This window comes from Xyrauchen texanus, chromosome 5, assembly GCF_025860055.1.
Source record: "Xyrauchen texanus isolate HMW12.3.18 chromosome 5, RBS_HiC_50CHRs, whole genome shotgun sequence".
Classification (NCBI taxonomy): Eukaryota; Metazoa; Chordata; class Actinopteri; order Cypriniformes; family Catostomidae; genus Xyrauchen; species Xyrauchen texanus.
In genome coordinates this window covers 33,383,357-33,403,673 of record NC_068280.1, presented here as the reverse complement: position 1 = coordinate 33,403,673, position 20,317 = coordinate 33,383,357, and the positions used below count along the sequence as shown (strand labels likewise).

At 40.4% G+C, this 20,317-nt stretch overlaps 1 protein-coding gene across 1 annotated transcript in view; it reads right to left on the bottom strand.

The window, feature by feature from the left end:
- Positions 1–203: 203 nt before the first annotated feature.
- zcchc7 (zinc finger, CCHC domain containing 7) overlaps positions 204–20,317 on the bottom strand; it is a 35,342-nt gene continuing 15,228 nt past the window's right edge. Inside the window, 3 exon segments of the mRNA XM_052126327.1 lie at positions 204–1,467; positions 1,469–1,564; positions 5,046–5,132. Of these exon segments, the coding sequence (XP_051982287.1) occupies positions 763–1,467; positions 1,469–1,564; positions 5,046–5,132 (888 nt within the window). The 3' untranslated portion in view covers positions 204–762.

Below are 20,317 nucleotides of genomic sequence, written 5' to 3'. Positions count from 1 at the left end.
AACCACTTAACCAGCTGTTTGGTGCCTTTTATGTGTTTTGTTGTGTTTAAAGCTGTTCATTTGTCTTTAAATGAACAGCTTTAAACACACCTGGTCCTCAAACACATAATCATGGGAAAGAGAGAAAGTAAAGGGAAGGGGAGAATACATTTTTGTCTGAAACGAGACATTCTGAAACTTAGTTCAGCACACAGTTTAGTATTTCTTTATTTACATCCTTGTGCCATGCATTTGCCAGGACACTAGGCATCTTTATGGGGAACAGACATTAAAAACCTTTACAACTGGATTTTTGTTAAAAAGATGCTAATAATTACAAATAGAAGGATACAGTAAACAAGGCCAAAATAAAGGTTTGACAAAATACAGTCTTAAACAGAATATCAAAGAAAACTGGCTTTAATCAAGATGTCACAAAAATAAGCATGTACATTAAATAATTATATACACGCTTCAAGTACAAGCAGGACTTCTGCTACTAAAATTCCAAAACATATTCAATTATTTAGTTAAAAAAATTAAGCATTGGTAATGTAAATTTGATATGCAGAACAGAGGGGTGGGCATTAATGATTCTCCTTTACAATCCTTTGTGAGAAGATATGAAAGGACATTTTTATACCTGCACTCATACTTGGACACAGTGGATTTAAAATTTGTACACATATTTATTTGCTTAATTTACTGTATGTGTACAATGCCTTCAAATTCTCTAAAATCAGAGATGAAAAATAACTAAATAGTCTAAACGTGCCTTAATAATTAATGAAACCATGTGGATGGAAAAAGATGGAGCAAAACACAGATCTTTTTGAAAATAGCCAGTAGGTTATGATACACATCTGAGAGAATCACCTGCTCACTGACACCCAAACACACATGCACACAATTAGGCAATGTTTTTAATCTTCTTTGCTTTTGTTTGATCAGAAAAAGGTTTTCATCGCATGGACACATGGCAGTATCTTTTGCTGCTTTTTTCCCCTTCTTTCAGAGTTTCCTCACTTTTTGGCCTTTCTCTCTATTCCCTGTATTGTTCTTTCACTTTCCAAAGAGTGAATATGTCGTTTTATTGCCGTTCTGAGGTGATGGGAGAACCCTTGTAGTGTAAGGACCATTCTGGCCACCTCTAGAAAAGTCTGCATCTTTATCTATATGTAAAACTGCCGCAATATAGTTCTTCTTCATTTGTCTTCTGTTATTAGTCTTACCTTGCTCTTGGGGTGTAAATGCACTCTGTGGGGTGTTTTTGTCACCATTCCCAGGTGTTTGTGAGTTCTGCTTGAAATGAAAGTGTGTATTCTGCTTGTGTGCTTGTGGATGGTTTGTGAGCATGGGTGCGATGTGTCTTTTTGGCGTGTGCAAGTTATTTGTGTGAGTAGTGGGTGTGTATGGGGACTCTTTGGGGCTGGTTTTCTGTTTCTTCCAAGGCAGTTGAGAGGTATATGAAACAACTCCAACATCAATCTGGCAACATCAATCCAGCTTTCTGCAGTTCTGGAAGAGACACACATATACGATGAAATCTTTTGAATCTGGACTGATCACTCAGGCCCTGTTTGACCTGATATATGGGGTGGGTTTTAGGCGATCACAAGTGGTTAGGCGAGACACATCGCCATCTATATCTGATTGTAATATGTATCATCTGTGACCACTTGTGTCTGGATTTCAAGGAGAGGGTTTCTTATTTTGTGGGTACATACATCACATAGAACATCATGATAAAAGCGCTAAAAGTAAAAAAAAAAAAAAAAAAAAACACCACCAAACCACTATCACCATTTTCCACAATTATACTTGTATTTGAATCCAAGCACAAGTGTTACATTTTCTATGACAAGTCAAGATTTATAGTAAATAAGGATTTTTTGGTTTGTTTCTCATCTAAAGAGAGTGTATCAAGTTGCATATATTATATATGTCCTTTTTGGAGCTTGAGAGTTTTGGACACTATAGATTTACATTGTATGGGCAAAATCACCAGTTCTTTCAAATATCTTCATTTGTATTTCACAGAAGAAAGAAAGTCATAAGGGTTTGGGACGGCATGAGGTTGCGTAAATCATAAGAATGATGCATTTAATACCAGGTACTACATGTCCACAATCCAGAATAAATCCACTATGTGCACTTTAGGAGATTGGGAATATGAATGTGCTGTAAATATGAATGTGTGAGGAGATATTATTGGCTTTAGAGGGGTCATGACGTACTCTTTTTTTTATTTTCCCAGATGTCCACTTGTAATTTTAGTAAAGCTTTGTTTTTTTTGCACCAAAACAGTCAGAATTTAGTAATGTATGATCATTTTCCATCCTGTCTCTGGCCCTCTGTCTGAAATAAACAGTGATGACATATGAAACATTCATGAATGGAATTGGTTATTTTGGTTTTACGTTTGGGTCCAATAGTGTTGTTAACTGCCCAATCGTTCAATTACAGTTCCTTTGCAAAGCTTGAATCATATTGTGACTGGTTTGCAAGCAATCCACACTGATATGAGCCAAAAACACACAATCCACAAATGTAATACAATCCACAGTGATGTTCGGGTGCTTTATCCAGAGACGCTGGTCTTCAGAGTGACATCTCACATTTTCCATAGTCTGTTTACTCTGGAAGCAGTTCTTCCAGCTAGTAACAGCAATGGAATAGAGCAGAACAAGTTTTAAAGTTTTTAAAAACGTTTAAGTTTTTAAAAGTTGAGTTTTCTACCGCTCGTACAACGTGGCGCACATTGCCGGAAATGTATCAAAATGGTCAAAGATGTCGATCTAGTGCATATTTACATAGACTAACAATTAAAAATAGTTCAGATGGGTGCAAAAAAACACATCAGGACATGTTACTACCCAAAATGTGGGTATCCTTTTAAGTTATAACTTGACATTGCGTATTTTAGAAATGGCATGAGATGCATGATAATGATCAAAGCAGTTAATCTAGTGCATGTTTATGTAGAAAACGTATAAAAATGGTCCTAAAGGGCACAAGAAGGTGTCCTGTGTAAGTCCCCCTTTGTTGTGTAGGAATATTAGGCCCATATGTCTTGTTCTCTCCTCTTCACCTTTGACTGAGCACCAGTGGTTGGGCCAAGGGTGCTATGATGTAAAAGTAGGCATTGATGTCTAGTTTAGAGGCAGTCATGTGCTGATGTATTTGTCTGTGTGATGTCACAAAGTAGGGGAAATCCTAACAAGCTGTTTTTGCAGCTTGGTTTAAACAAATGCTCTTTTTGATTTGGAGGAAGTTTTAAGTTCTGAAACTTACAGAATGTTTTTATTGTAAAATGAAATCTTACATGTCAAAAAAAGGGAAGGGAATCTGAGAAACTTTGTAGTCAAGAACTTCCATAAAACCCATAAAAAAATAATAATCAATTACTTGTAAATTAAAATGTCTGTTCAAAATAAAAAGTATGACAAGTACACTCACTGAGCATTTTATTAGTAAAACTATGGTCCTAAACTATGGTACTAAAGTGCCCAATGTGGTCTTTTGCTCTTGTAGCCCATCTGCCTGAAGGTTTGAAATGATGTGCATTCTGAGATGCTATTTTGCTCACTATAATTGTACAGAGTGGTTATCTGAGTTACTGTAGCTTGAACCAGTGATGACATTCTCTGTTAATCTCTCTAATCAACAAGGCGTATCCGCCCGAAGAACTGAAGCTCACTGAATGTTTTTTGTTTTTAGCACGATTCTGAGAAAACTCTAGAGACTGTTCTGAGTGGAAATCCCAGGAGATCAGCAGTTACAGACATACTAAAACAGCCAGTCTGGCACCAACAATCATGCCACAGTCGAAATCACTGAGATAAATTGTTTATTATTCTGATGATTGATGTGAGCATTAACTAAAGCTCCTGACCCGTATCTAAATGATTTTATGCATTGCACTGATGCCACGTGATGGGCTAATTAGGTAATCACATGAATAAGTAGGTGTGCAGGTGTTCCTAAAAAAGTACTAAGTGAGTATGTGAAATTTAGGTCATTTTTAGATTTATTCACAAATGTTACCGAGAACGGTTTTAAAATGAGCTAAATTGAATGAACAAAAATACATATAAATATTAATAATAATAATAAAAAAAAAAGATACAAAATTACAGTAATAAACATTTGCATTTACCCAGATCTTACATAAAAAACAATACTGATGGCATTAGGGTGAAGCATATATAAACTCTGCTATCACATTATTATCATTTCACATATTATTATTCAGAAATACAAGTGGCTTTTTATAAAATACTCTCTGCCCGTGTTCAGATATTTAACGCACATACCGGTTTGGTAATCTTTTGAGTTTCTCGTACTGCTTCACATTTCCTTTCCACCATAAAAACAGATTGTCCGTTGGTATGCAAACTCCAACAAGAGAGTAGAATTCAATAACAATCCAAATATTCCAAGTATTGTCACAATTGGCTTTGCTTGAAAGCACCCAAAAATGCAATCAAGTTTCCTTCTCTCATCCAACACCTTGCCTACACACATCAAGAGTGCCCCCAGTGGACTGTATTTTAACTGCAAAGTTTGGTGAGAGATACAGAGGGAAAGTAAAGAATAATTCAGCACTGCCCATGGCAGGCTAATGCACGAAGGAACATTAATGTGTGATATTCGAGTAGTGTTTTTAATAGTTGACTAGCTGGTGCAGAATGATTACTCGTGCACATCCCTAGTCAAAAGATCAAGGAAAAATGTATTCCTCATGTCATGAACCCTTTATCATTGCACTTATGTTGTCATAGCTCTGTTCCATGATTAGCCTCCATCAATGACTTATAAAAAATAATTGAACAAACCTTTGGGATTCTTTTCAAGTCGATTATCCCAGCACTTAATGTCATGTGTCTTGTCATAACAGTAAACAAAGGGCAGGGTGGGATACGTTCCATTTTACATTCTCCTCTCAGAGCATTCCTGCAGAATAAACACATTTTAACATCCCAAATCATACACCTTAACGAGGGCACATCTGGCAATAAGAATCTTTCTGGGTTGTTCAGGACAGAACACAAAACTTCACTTACATAACCGAAGTGTCCTTTCTTACAGCAGTTGGCCGGGGTCTTGTAGGCCTCTGGATCACTGGCTTCACAGATGGGTCCCAGCATGATCTACATAGAGACAGACAGATATCGATTTAGCAGTGATCGTTTAGGAGAGTTTCAAACGGAGGATTGAGGGATTTTTGCAAAGTCTCTGATTTTTGCAAAGTCATACTAACATATAGACAATGCAATTGTATAACTTCTCCCAGCATGTATAATCAAACGTCTAGGTTACGTATGTAACCTCCGTTCCCCGATGGAGGGAACGAGACGTTGTGTCAGAGAAGCGACACTAGGGGTCTCTCTTGAGCGCCGATATATTCCTCTGTCTTATGAAAAAAGGCCAATGAGAAGTTGGCAAATGGTATTTGCATATCCCGCCCCCGGACATACGGGTATTTAATCGGGGCGAATACGGGAGTTCATTCAGGATTTTTCTGAGGAGCCGGTGATGGCTCAGCGACGTGGCGGGGAAGACACAACGTCTCGTTCCCTCCATCGGGGAACGGAGGTTACATACGTGCGCTTCCCGCGGGTTGCTCGACGCTGGGGCTGAGAGCTGGGCCCGGGTTGAGGCGGAGCAGAAGGTTTCTTGGCCGCGGGAGGACGCCCTCGGCGAGCAGGCGGGCATGGCCCGTGGCGGCAGGTTTGCGGCGGGGCATGATGTGTGAGATGGCCTCCGTCTTCTTCTTCACCGTGGAGAACTGCTGGGCGAAGTCCTCGATGGTGTCGCCGAAGAGGCCAAACTGGGAGACAGGGGCATTGAGGAAGCGAGTCTTGTCGGCCTCACGCATCTCGACCATGTTCAGCCAAAGTTGACGCTCCTGGACCACGAGCATGGCCATCGCCTGCCCGAGCGCCTGCGCTGTGACCTTCGTCGCTCTCAGGGCGAGGTCGGTCGCAGAGCACAGTTTCTGCAGCGTGTCGGGATGAGGGCCACGGCGTGCATATTTCTGAGTGCCTTGGCTTGGTGGACCTGCAGGAGAGCCATGGCATGCAGGGTGGAAGCAGCGCATCCGGCGGCACTGTAGGCCTTCGCGGTCAGCGAGGATGTTGCTCTACAGGGCCGGGAAGGGAGTACAGGGCGGCCTCGCCAGGTGGTAGGGTTTCCGGGGCATATGTGGAGCGCAACTGCCCTATCCACCTGGGGAATCGCCGTGTACCCGTGGCGCGCTCCGCCGTCGAGGGTGGCGAGGGCGGATGAGCAGGTGGCGGTGTGACGAGTGGAGAGGGGTGCTGTCCACGAAGACGTCAGCTCATCATGCACCTCCGGGAAAAATGGGACTGGGGTGGGGCGAGGCCATGAGCGGCGCCCAGACCCCAGGAACCAGTCGTCCAGCCGTGATGGCTGTGGGGAGGATGGAGGGTTCCAATCCAAGCCCACGCTAGTGGATGCCCGGGAAAGCATGTCGGTCATCTGCGCGTCGGCCTCAGCCTGGGCATGCAGGCCCAAAAGCGGCAGCCCAGGGGAGTCCTCAGCGTCAGATACCGCGCCCTCCGATGCAGCGGCGAGCTCATCTGCTTCTGACTCTAGAGGATAGGCAGACTGGCTGTAAGGCGAGTCGCTGTTGCCTCAAGCACGGACGGGAGTCAACGAGCGTGCCGGGGTGCGGGTGGTCCGAGGGGGCGTACCCTGCGGAGCTGCACCCGCTGCCATCCCCAAATCGCCTCCATCGCCAACCACATCGTCCTCAATCCTGTGGGAAGAAGGAGCAATGCGGGGGGAGGCTGGAGTAAGCGAGCCACGACCGCAATGTTGTCATGGTCGTGTTCTCGCAGTGAGAACATGAACCATCCACAAACGCAGCATCGGTGTGATCGTTACCCAGACACACGAGACAACGCCTGTGGCGGTCTGAAGCGGAGAGCACTCTACCGCATCCAGGAACAACACAGGGGCGGAAAGGCATCTTTATAAAGACGCGTCCTTAAAAGGACGTTCAACGCCGCTGTGTTTTGCTCTTTTAGAGGAAATTACTCTTTTAAATAAAATCACTCTTTTATGAAAAAAAGTTGTGAGAGTTTTTTTATCTGCGCTGTCGAAGCGCCCAGGGGCAGGAATGCACAGCCGTGCAAACAGGAGAAAGCCGCTGTTGTGCGCCGTAAGATCCAACAGCACGCAGCAGAGGAATGACAGGAACTGGTGTGTAACTCGCAGCAATTGCAGACACGACCATCGGCTCCTACTCCCGTATTCGCCCCGCTTAAATACCAGTATGTCCGGGAGTGGGATATGCAAATACCATCTGACAACTTCTCATTGGCCTTTTTTCACAAGACAGAGGTATACATCGGCGCTCAAGAGAGACCCCTAGTGTCGCTTCTCTGACACAACATGGAGAGAGCAACAGAAGGGGAACACATGTTATGTATGATGAACAAAGGGTCTCCTTTGTTTACATTTTCTGTTATTAATAATGCTTTATATTGAATCATATACAGTAGATATCAATGGGAGAATCACAAACCTGCACTGCTCATCTGTTTACCATGATGATTCAGATAGATTGCTTACTATTGCTTTGATCTGTGATGTGTTTCAAGCTTACAGCATTTATATCTAACAATCAGGAGGGGATATTTAAAAACAATTGCTATTTAAATTGTAATATGATAAACATTCATTATCTAATATTGCAGATGTTCAGCCGCACACACCGTCACCCCTTCTCTGACTGAAGTGGTGAATGTAGAATACTTAAAACACAACTTTTCCAGTTTAGTAATAGTGTCTGGGTCAAACAGCATTCATATTTAAATCTTAAATCAATTAATCATACAGCCTTAATTTATATCATACTGAGATCTCAATATTCATCCTCTTCTACAGGTTTCAAAGTGTTGTGGATGGGTTTTCCTTTTTCCATTAAAATTTTAATTCCTGATCTATACTTAAACAAACAAAAAACATCTAGACTGAAAATGTTTGATGTATGGGCTCCATCTGCAGGGATGTATGATTACACATACAAATGGTTTGATATATTGGTAATGAGTAAGGATGCATATTAAAAAGAGAAATTCGAAATCCTTTCAAATAATAATGCACATTCAAATGCTAAAATGAGCATTCAAATTTTGGATGTGTTCCAGGCACTGATGATGACTTACATTCTGGGGCTAAAACAGCATGCATACATAGAAAAAGACATTCGGAATGCTCTCTTATAAGCTCTTATAAGCTTCTCGCTGCATAAGCATTAGACACGTACACACAACTGTATTTAATGAAAAACACAGTGGTATAAGCTACTGTACAACACTAGGTTAATAGAACAGTCAATTGAAGCATTTCTTTTCTCGTTTCACATTTATACTTAATATTTGAGAATATGAACAGGCTAAATCTTTTGACCTTCATTTTATGCACATTTGTTAACACCTTGTTATTGTTAACAGATATTTTCTTTGCAATACATGATCTCTATAATGCATTACTGACTGGTTTATGTGATTTCGTTGCACCATCTTGTGGATGTATGAGACAGCGTTGATTTAAAAGTCAGAAGGTGGGTCTGGGCTGGAATGACACGCCCGGTCCCCAATCAGCCTGATGCAGCCCTAGTACCTAGTCCTTTCTATGAGAAGTTAAATTTCACATTTAGACCACAAATGTCATGTCCGTAATGCTTGTATTACACAGAGGTCACACGCGACTTCAAATATTAGATAACGCATTGTCATGAGTACTTGGACAGATTAAAGGGATAGTTCACCCAAAAATTAAAAGTCTCTTATCATTTATTCACCCTCATGACATCCCAGATGTTTCTTCTTTTTTTCATATTCTTTTAAATTTTTAAGGTCCATAAAGCACATACATGCATCATAAAAGTAATCCATAAGACGTGGCTTTAATCCACGATTTCAAATTAGATTACACTTCTCAGCATCATCTAGCACTCTGCGCATGCGTCAAGGACTGGGAAGTGTAATCGAGCTTGAAATCATGATATTGCCTGGAGTCTTCAATGGCTAGATGTACAGAGAAAAATCTATTGGATTGCTCCAGACATGGATTAAGCTGTTTTATGAATGACATTTATGTTGCCTTTATAAGCTTTTTGGAGCTTCAAAGTTTTCATCACCATTTACTTGCATTGTATGGACCTACATAGCTGAGATATTCTTCTAAAAATCTTTGTTTGTGTTATAAGTATCAAGTCATAAACATCTAGGATGGTTTGAAGGTGAGTAAATGATGAGATCATTTTCATTTTGGGGTAACTACCCCTTTATGTTTTATTATAACTGCTCATGTTAACATTTTAACAGAAACAGAGGTATGTGTTTTGACTCAATCACAATTGTCTCTACAGTTGTTGCTTTCACCAGCCCTGTGGTCTCGAGGCAACCCATTCATTATGGTCCAGAGAGCAAGCTGTTTTAAATCAGCAGAATTTTTGAAAATATCAAAACTATCATATGGCTTCAGAAAAACTTTTAATATAGAGCACAAGTTGTTGGGACTACGTTAATTGTGTTTTTTCCTCCCTTTTGCAGCTTGACAGTGCTTGGTCACTATATGCATTTGATGTATGGATTTGCTACGAAGGCAGGTGAAGGCAGACGAGGGGTGAGGATCTAAATGCAGTTTTTATTGAAAATGATAAAGACAAACAAGGCTGGAACAAATGAAACGTCCATGATGGGAAAACAAAACGAAAACACGAAAAAACATCCAAGAGTACACAGGTTGGAGAAACATCCACGGAGGGCAAAGGTAACATTAAATGAACAAACAAATCCAAACATCTACATTCACATTTACACATTCAACGACCGACAAAGAATGGAGTAACAACGGGGCTTAAGTACACAAGGATAATCATGATCAAACGAGACGCAGGTGAGAACAATGAGTGACTGCTGGCAGTGATGAAGTGATGAAAAAAATTAATGTTTTACTCTACACACGGTCTAACTAAAAGTAATATTTAGATGATTAAATATTTTAGAGCAGAGCGTTACTAGACAAATTTATATTCACTATAGACATTTCCATTTCCAGGCCTGTTTTAATTTTTTTTTTTTTTTACAATTTTAAAATTGCCTGTTACATCCAGGTTTTCCATGATCAGAAAAAGCAATTAATAGCAAAGGCCTCTACAGTGTGACAGGCTAAACCATTCAGGAGAGCTAGCCAGGTTGCGAAACCTCTGATTTGGTACATCACAACCAGGGCCCTCTCTAAACACAAAAAAATTTGGACTGTAAAGTGTTAATCCAGTGCGATTAACTATACAAAAAATAACACTTAATAAAAAGATTGATCGCAATTAATCATGTCGCTGGACCGTAATAAGGAATATTCCTACCATCGGAGCAAGTTAAGCTTCAAGTACCACCTGTTTTCAGCCAGGGGCAGTTAGCGAAACTCCAGCTGTATAGGCAACACGCAGGATTGCATGAGACTAGAAACAGCACGAGACAAGAACATGTTCTTGCCTTCAAACACAATTGGACTTAATTCCGAAAGCAGGGGTTTTCGAGATGTGAGTTCAAACTATGTTTACCTTGACACAGAGACCTAAAAGCAGTGTTTATGATGCAATGCAACCAAAGTGAGATGCTCCAAAAGCTGACATCTGATGAATGTGTACTTTGAGGCATCTTAGAAAAGCCCTAATAATAAATCTATTTTGGACAGACTAATGCATTCAAGAGCAAAATGGATTGCTACAGGAGGCCACTGATAGCCTTATGTTCAGTAATATGGAAATAAACAATATATTGCCTTCTAAAGCCACTTATTGTATTGTTTTATCAATGCTTAACATGCCTGCCACAATAATGTAATGCATTTTAATTAGAATGATGTAATATAATTATGTATTGGATTATTGTTATTTGAAGGCTTTTCCCAGCAAATATCCATATATGTGATTCATTGATCAGAATATGATGTCATTATTTCTATTAAACATTTGAATCTATTGACAGCTCTTCAAAAAGTACAACACTGTTAATTGTGCAACTGCACCTCATTCACACAACTGCGCCTTTTGTGTGCCTCTGTATTAGCGGCAGCTGACTACCTGCGTTACATTACTCGACTTCACTTACTTCTTTCACAATGTGCTGTTATTATAAACCTCACTTACATTTCCCATCTCACCAGTGAATGATGACCCCCATTCTTCCATCAGTCTCCTCCTCCCACTCTTTCTCACAGACAGTCAAATAATCTGTATATTTTTCTTTTCTTTGAGGTGATATAAGGGAGTGATTACAGAGGGTATCAATAAATCCCAGTAATGCGCTGGTGATAAGGTCGCCTTTGGAGTGTGTGTATGTGTTTCTCCATCTGGTCCCGGGGAGCCCAAAGGCGTTTCACGCTCCATTGCCCTCTGTAAATACAGCACGATAAAGAGGGTAAGCCGACTGGTTTGCACGCGTTTGTGTGTGTACCACAAAAAAAAGACACACACATTGTCTTTTAATGTCTCCTCAAGGGGGCGTTGAAACATACACACACTCATACACGCGCATTTTCAATAAGGCAAGACACACACGGTCCCACCACGTCATAATTTAAACATACCTTCCTCCATTCCACACACTCTCTCTCTCTTTCTTTCTGTCTGTTTTCCGCTTGAGTGGTTAAAGGGTGGAGGGGTGAATGCTATTAGAACCGTTGGTCATTATCAGCTAAGCGCTGGAGACTGCTCCATCTCCATCACAAAGACACCACCGGTTACTCCCCAGACGCCCATCCTTCTCTCTTGCTCTCTAACCCCCCAAACCCAAAACACTCACCCCTACATCTACTGCTCTAACCCTTTGAATTTCTATGTCCTTTCTATGCAAGCATCACTATTTGAACAAAACCCTAACCCCAAGTATTAAACTTCATTGAATAACTCAAATTGTGTGGCCTGTTGTGGAGTGGTGTGCTATTACATTTCTAAGTGATCAGACTCTTTGTCTGGTGGATGAAAAAATCCCCTAATCTCACACTGAAGGAAGGACCCGAGTCATATCTAGAAACCAGAATATCATTAAGACTTGGGGGTTGGCTTATGTGACAAGCAACCACCCAGAACTTCCAAGGAACCACCTAGAAATACCCTAGCAACACCCTGGCAACCACTCAACTCCCACCCCAGGATTGTGAAATGAGTTTTGTATGGAAAGGCACCACTCACAAAGGTTTGGGAACTGAAAATTTGACCTTTTTTTTAAATACCAGAGCCGTATGATTTTCATAACTTTCAGATATGATAACGGTTCCCAAAATGTAATTTCCTGCCCATGTGGATGGAACACCCTACTAAAATACTCTCAATACACAGTGCATCCTGTGTAGTTCCATTCCCGCAATAATGCCTCCCGAAAGAGCCAGATCTTTTGTACTGACAGTGAGAAAGATACAACATGATCAGTTTAGTCCGATTCTAGAACAAACTACTCCGATATACATCTGTTGAAGTTCTTCTTCATTCTCCATTCAGGGGTAAAAAGAAGATCTAAACAGCAGAGCACTACTGCTTTATACTTTCAAATAATATATATATATATAATGAGTAGTGGTGGCATAGTGGCTAAAGCTATAACAGGGCTGTTAATCAGAAGGTCACAGGTTCAAACCCCACGGCCACCACCATTGTGTCCTTGAGCAAGGCACTTAACTCCAGGTTGTTTGGGGATTGTCCCTGTAATAATTGCAATGTAAGTCGCTTTGGGTAAAAGCGTCTGCCAAATGTAAATATACAGTAGAAGATTTTTTATTTGTCTTGTTTACAGTCTAAATGCATGACGCTAATGCACTAACATGCTATATGCAGCCATAATATGAGCCAATTACACTATGTCATTGTAATTTATGATGACATTGATATAACTGCAAAGATAGGTTTATAAACCTCTGTTAAAATTCACAAAAAAGACAAAATAATGGTGTTTCTTTCAAGGTGTTTTGCAGCCAGTTATAATTTTCTTAAAAGTTGCCAGATGAGCAGTAACAAAACACCAAAATTAAAGCAAAACACTTTCTTTTTGGCCAGATTTTGTTCTAAATGACATCATAACCATTCATTCTACAATTTTGTATGAAGTATATTTGGGCCTTTATGAGTCGGTTCTTTTTAGTGAATAAAAATCATACAGTGTGACGAGTGTTGTGCAGTCAAGCCAAGTGCATTCTTTTGAATCTACTGTGTGAAACAAACAGCATGACCAGTGTAGAATGTTTCCTGAAAGAATGACTCTCATCAGCCTGTTCTTTTTATTTATTTAAAAACATACAGTGTGAACAGTTTAGTGCAGTTAATCTTTTTGCAGGATCTTTTTAGTGAATCAAAAACATGCACATTACTAAAATAATCATTAAAGAACCAGAATCGGTATGATTTTTGAAAATGGAATTGTTAAATTTCTTACGAATCCCATCCCTAGCACTAACATTTTCTTAAGAAAATTAAAAAATCTAGTTTCTCTACATACTGTATATATCGCCATCATTAATTCCTCCACAATTCTCCACTTCTGCATAAGCGTTTCTCTAATATTTCTCTTCCCCTCTTTCTCTTTGTCCTGTGACCTCTGTCTCTCTCTCCCTCTGTACATTTACCACTTTTACTAGCTATTTTTTTTTACTGCTACACTTTCTTTTATCCTTGCTGATATCTCATGCAAATTGGTGTGTGGGAAGACTCTCCCTCCATCACACACACGCTGTGCCCCCTCCCCTGACCTTAAGCTCCTGTTATCGCACGTTGAATGTGTGCATGCTTGAATGTGGCAGACTGACAGGAAAAAAAAAAAAAAAAAAGAAATAGAGACAGTGGCGACCCCTCCTTCATCCGTTCCTCTGTGCATAAGAGCTGCTTTGTGGCACTATTAATTACCTCTCTTTAGTGTGTGTGTATCACCTCTATCTGAAAGGATTATCAGGGCAGAGGGTGGCCTCTGATATGTTTGTGTTTCAGGGCCAAGAGTCAGGGGGCATATTCATGCACACGCATACGCGTACACACACATGCGTGCACACACGATCTCAATTTATACTATTTTAAAGTGAATAATATTGGTAGCTGCAGAGTAGGCCTATAGACTATTGCTTACAGCATTCCACATTTCGTGCTTTGCTTAGTATTTAAGTGCTTTATGGAAAAACTATTATTTAAAAAAATATATGTTTTCTTGTATAATCGTTACACACGGTTATGGCCTATGTTAATTAAAGACCATTAATAAAAGACTATATAGAATAATTGTTATTTTTTGTCACACTTCAGGTTAATTTAAAAAGCAATGGAGGTGGTTCTTTTTTCAAACTTAAAATACAATTTTGCACCCAAAATATAAAGTTGAACTAAAAAGTCATCAATCCATTTATATTGTTATACAATCCTTGATTTCTGTGGTGTTTAATGTTCCCATTTGTGTAGAGATCAAACTAACTCAGACTTCAGGCAAATTGATTATTTGGGTCATTTGGTCAAGGAAGAGTTACAGTTACACACAATCACTCATATAGGCAAATAAAACACACACACACACACACACACACACGTCCTGGCAACTATACTTCACCCCCTTGGCTACAGGCGGACACAACCTTAATCCTTAAACCCACACCAAATTCAAACCATTTCCAGTGCAATCACAATTCAAGCATGCACACATAGAGTAAACAGTATTTGTGTGCTTGGTGGATTAGTGGAGAGGTGGGAGATTTGAGGTGCATTTTGCATATATTACAGAAAATTCTAGGAAACCCCCCAGAAAGACAAGAGAGAGAGAGAGAGAGAGAGAGAGAGAGAGAGAGAGAGAAAGAAAATAAACAGAAATATAGTTGCAAGCATTGATGACAGGCCCATGCACCATGAGTCCATTTCCACCTGGAGGCTTTTAAACAATGCAAGGTGGACTCATGCATTTGGCATTTGACATTATTCTAAATCAATTTGAAGCAATTTGGGTAAATACAAGAGGTCTATTTTAAAGTCTGTTGTTAGAGCCACACTTCCTGCTGCCAGTTGGTGGCTCTATGACAGTGACCCAAAATAGCTGCATAAATGTGATCAGCCCCCATTAACAAACATACAGCTGAATTTTCATCAAAATCATACAATGCACACAGAAGATATTAGGTACTTCCTGTTTCACATTTTTGCCCTTAATTTATTTCCTCACCATGGCAACACTGCTCGATATATCAAAAATCCATTTACAATTTAGCATCTACAATGACTTAGCATAATATTGCCTACATTTGGTGACAATCACATGAATCCCATAAGAGGAGTATTCAAAAGTTCAGGGCATGCAATTAAATTCACATTCAATCCAAAATGGCCAACTTCCTGGTGGGCAGAGCTAATGACCATCATTTTGATACTTGATGAGAACAATATATGTAGCAAGTTTGGTGACCGTAGAAAAAACTGATCCCACCACTTTTGTGAAAGGTGGTGCTACAGAGCTCCCCAGCCACACCCATGTGTTAACTTTTTTTCAAGCCCTAATGGCCAACAACTCTGATGTGTGTGCAAAATATCATGAAAATTCAAGCATGCCAAGTACCCCAAAAACATGTGAATAGGGGCCTGGCTAGCTCAGCGAGTACTGACTGAATGCACTGATGATGATACTTTCTCCAAGACCACCACCACCCTCTCCAACCAGAAGCCGTGGATGACTGCGGAGGTGCGCGCGCTGCTGAGGACCCGAGACTCCGCCTTCGGAACAGGCGATAAGGCAGCCCTAAGAACAGCAAGGGCCAAACTTTCCTGGGCTATCAGAGAGGCAAAGCGCGCACACGCCCAGAGAATCCACAGTCACTTCCAGGACAACAGTGACACGCGGCACCGGTGGCAGGGCATCCAGGCCATCATTTGCCTGTGACAAAGATGCCTCCCTTCCAGATGCGCTGAACGACTTCTACGCTCGGTTTGAAGTGCAGAACGACGTGGTGGCGAGGAAGACCACCCCTCCTCACAACAACCAGGTGCTCTGTCTTACCACGGCTAATGTGAGGACAACTCTACGTAAAGTCAACCCACAGAAGGCTGCTGGACCAGACAACATTCCTGGCAGAGACACAAGCCCTGATTCTTAAAAAGGACAAATATCCAAGCGAGTGTAAGAGCTACCATCCAATTTCCCTGATCAAGCTAGACGTAAAATTATTGTCAAAAACTTTGGCTAACCGATTAACTAAAGTTCTCTTATATATATAGATCAGGTGGGGTTTATTCGGGGCCGCAGCTCTTCTGATAACTTTATGTGTTTCATCAATATTATGTGGTAAATGGGGAATGATCAGACTCTGGTCGCTGCCATCTCACTTGATAACGAAAAGGCATTTGATATGGTAGAATGGGATTATCTTTTTAAGATTTTGGAAATATACAGGGTCGAGAATACTTTTATTTGATGGATTAATTTACTTTATAGACACCTGGTAACGGTGCTACAAACAAATTGAGATTTCAGATTATTTTACTCTGAATAGAGGCACCCAGCAGGGCTGCCCTCTTTCCCCAATATTGTTCTGTCTTGCCCTGGAAACATTAGCAGCTGAGATAAGAAAGAAAGATGATTTTCCAGGGGTGGTGGCAGGTGGTATGGTGCATAAGCTTTTGCTTTACGCAGATTATATTTTATTATTCGTCTCCAACGCCACTAGATCAATGCCTTGCCTCCACAGATTATTAATTCCTTTTCCAAGTTCTCAGAATACAGAGTTGTGGCAGGCCGGAAGGTGGGGCCAGGCCGGGATTCCACACACTCGGCCCTTAATTAGGCTGATTAAGCCTGAGAGGGATAAAGGCGACCGGAGACAGCAGTGCGACAGAGAGTGAGTTATGTCCGACACCTGTGTGTATTTTTGTCTTTTTTTTAAGTTTATTAGTAAAATATTATTTCTATTGTTAAGTCGGTTCTCGCTATCTGCTACAATCTCTACCTGTAGATGTCCCCTTCTCTTATTTCAAGCAATTTGATAGCATAGCGAAGTCCTTCATTTGGAATGGTAAGCATCCCAGATTACATTTCAATAAATTACATAGGCCGATTGAAACAGGTGGGCTAGGTCTACCCAAGATTTTGTTTTATTATTATGCATTTGTCTCAGACATTTGGATCATTGGTCACTTCCACCTGAGAGAGAGCCCCTCCCTGGTTTTGTATTAAACAGGAAGTTATTGCCCGTATTTTGTCATTGCAAAGCCTTTCTATTAAACTGAAAGTCTTTATCCAAAGCGACTTACAGTGCAATTATTACAGGGACAATCCCCCCGGAGCAACCTGGAGTTAAGTGCCTTGCTCAGGGACACAATGGTGGCAGCCATGGGGTTCGAACCAACGACCTTCTGATTAACAGCCCTGTGCTTTAGCCACTACGCCACCACCACGCCACAATCTGATGCAATTGAATATTTTACATCGAGTCTATTGGACCCCTTCTAGATTATATAGGCTTGGTCTTAAAGACACACTCTTTTTTTTATGAATGAAATCAATCAAAATAATTTTTTCACACTAACATTATGTTTACATGCATATCCTTTATGTATTGTGGTCATACTTTTGAAACAGTGAGTATTTAAACATTCAAAAATAGGCCCCTTTCACCTCCATTGTAAGTGTCTCACTGTAACCTTGATTTTTGTTTTCTTTAAAGAAAAGGAGGGACAAGTCAAAGTTTATGTTTGTGGTAATCAACATATTCAACAAATGCTTTCGATTGAGCTTAACTTGTTTTGAACCCAGAATATTCCTTTAAGCGCTTGCTCTATGTAAAATGTGCAGTATAGCTGTCTGAATGTGACATGTCTGATTTACTTCCATGCTAGTGGGAAAATTAACATTCAGTAAACCGGGACGTCTTGTCACCCAGTCTATAATTCAATTATAAACAAAACATTTTGCTGCCCAAAATAACTTAATATTTCATTAAGCATTTTATTGTGGAAAAACGGTAAAAGAACATATTTTAAGCACCTCGCCAATGCTTTTAAAATAGAAAAAACATAAATATGTGCTTTTTATCTGTTTTTTAGAGTTGCAGTCTGCTTTAGCAATCAAGAAATTTTCCCTGACTATTTCAAGTTACATTTAATCCAAAATTAAAATTAATCAAGGACCAGTTTAAGTTGACAACACTGCGTGGACCACAAGAGACAGACGCTTACATGTGTGGCCACTTTACAACTAAAAACACTTAATAGCCCAATATTAATACAATTTTATGAATTTTTATTTTGATATGTTGTTTTAGTAAACTGTGAGAGACATGATGAGGGTGACTTAACTTAATGAAGATCTTAACCATGATGAAACCATGATGCGAGTACCGTCTTGGCTGGACAAACACTGAGTACGATTTTACCAGTTGTCAGGTCACGTGCGAAATTGCCTTGTAGTTTCTAGTACATTGGCAACTTACATGTTTTTATGTGTTCGTAATGCCAGCCACCTCAGTAATTGATGTTATACAGCAGTTTCAGTTGTAACATTGAAGTGTATTGGTTGACTAAGTGTGCTGCTCTGGAGGTGTGTTTGCTCAGCACAGTGAAACAAACTCTGACTACATCTACGTGGAACAACTGCTTGCAGAAGGAGTGTCCATTTATTTCTGTTTCGTTTTTTTATTTATTTATTTTGTTCATTGCATCACAAATCAAATGCCATGGACTCGTCTGGACTCGTTTGGAGTCCCAAAGGCTTGAGTCCGTGTCAAGTCCGAGTAAAAATCAGAGTCTGTGACATTAAAATTGGACTTGTTACTCGTAAGAGTCCAAACTCGAGTACTATTTTATATATATATATATATATATATATATATATATATATATATATATATATATATACACTCACCTAAAGGATTATTAGGAACACCATACTAATACTGTGTTTGACCCCTTTCAGCCTTCAGAACTGCCTTAATTCTACGTGGCATTGATTCAACAAGGTGCTGAAAGCATTCTTTAGAAATGTTGGCCCATATTGATAGGATAGCGTCTTGCAGTTGATGGAGATTTGTGGGATGCACATCCAGGGCACGAAGCTCCCGTTCCACCACATCCCAAAGATGCTCTATTGGGTTGAGATCTGGTGACTGTGGGGGCCATTTTAGTACAGTGAACTCATTGTCATGTTCAAGAAACCAATTTGAAATGATTCGAGCTTTGTGACATGGTGCATTATCCTGCTGGAAGTAGCCATCAGAGGATGGGTACATGGTGGCCATAAAGGGATGGACATGGTCAGAAACAATGCTCAGGTAGGCCGTGGCATTTAAACGATGCCCAATTGGCACTAAGGGTCCTAAAGTGTGCCAAGAAAACATCCCCCGCACCATTACACCACCACCACCAGCCTGCACAGTGGTAACAAGGCATGATGGATCCATGTTCTCGTTCTGTTTACGCCAAATTCTGACTCTACCATCTGAATGTCTCAACAGAAATCGAGACTCATCAGACCAGGCAACATTTTTCCAGTCTTCAACTGTCCAATTTTGGTGAGCTCTTGCAAATTGTAGCCTCTTTTTCCTATTTGTAGTGGAGATGAGTGGTACACAGTGGGGTCTTCTGCTGTTGTAGCCCATCCGCCTCAAGGTTGTGCGTGTTGTGGCTTCACAAATGCTTTGCTGTATACCTCAGTTGTAACGAGTAGTTATTTCAGGCAAAGTTGCTCTTCTATCAGCTTGAATCAGTCGGCCCATTCTCCTCTGACCTCTAGCATCAACAAGGTATTTTCGCCCACAGGACTGCCGCATACTGGATGTTTTTCCCTTTTCACACCATTCTTTGTAAACCCTAGAAATGGTTGTGCATGAAAATCCCAGTAACTGAGCAGATTGTGAAATACTCAGAAAATTGTAAGTTTTTGAGCAAGTTAAGTACCCCAAAGGCCCCTGAAACCTCAGATTTGTTTAAATATAAAAATAGCTGCAAGCAGCGATGATGGGCCTAAGCACTAAGGTGCCACCTGGTGGCTCTAGGAAAACAAATCATGGTGGGTGCATGCATTTAAAAATAAGAGTACTATTTCAAAGTCACACAAAGAGTCACACTTCCTGTTGTCAGTTGGTGCGTTATAACCGTTACCCAAAATAGCCACATCAATGCGATTAGCTGAAATGACCAAACATACTGTTCAAGATTTATCTAAATCTGTCAATGCACACAGAAGATATACTTTTTCTATTTCTCTTTTTTCGCTTAAATTTATTGTCGACTGTAATATGGAAAGTTGTCCAGCTTGATGGGAACTATATATGTACCGAGTTTGGTGAC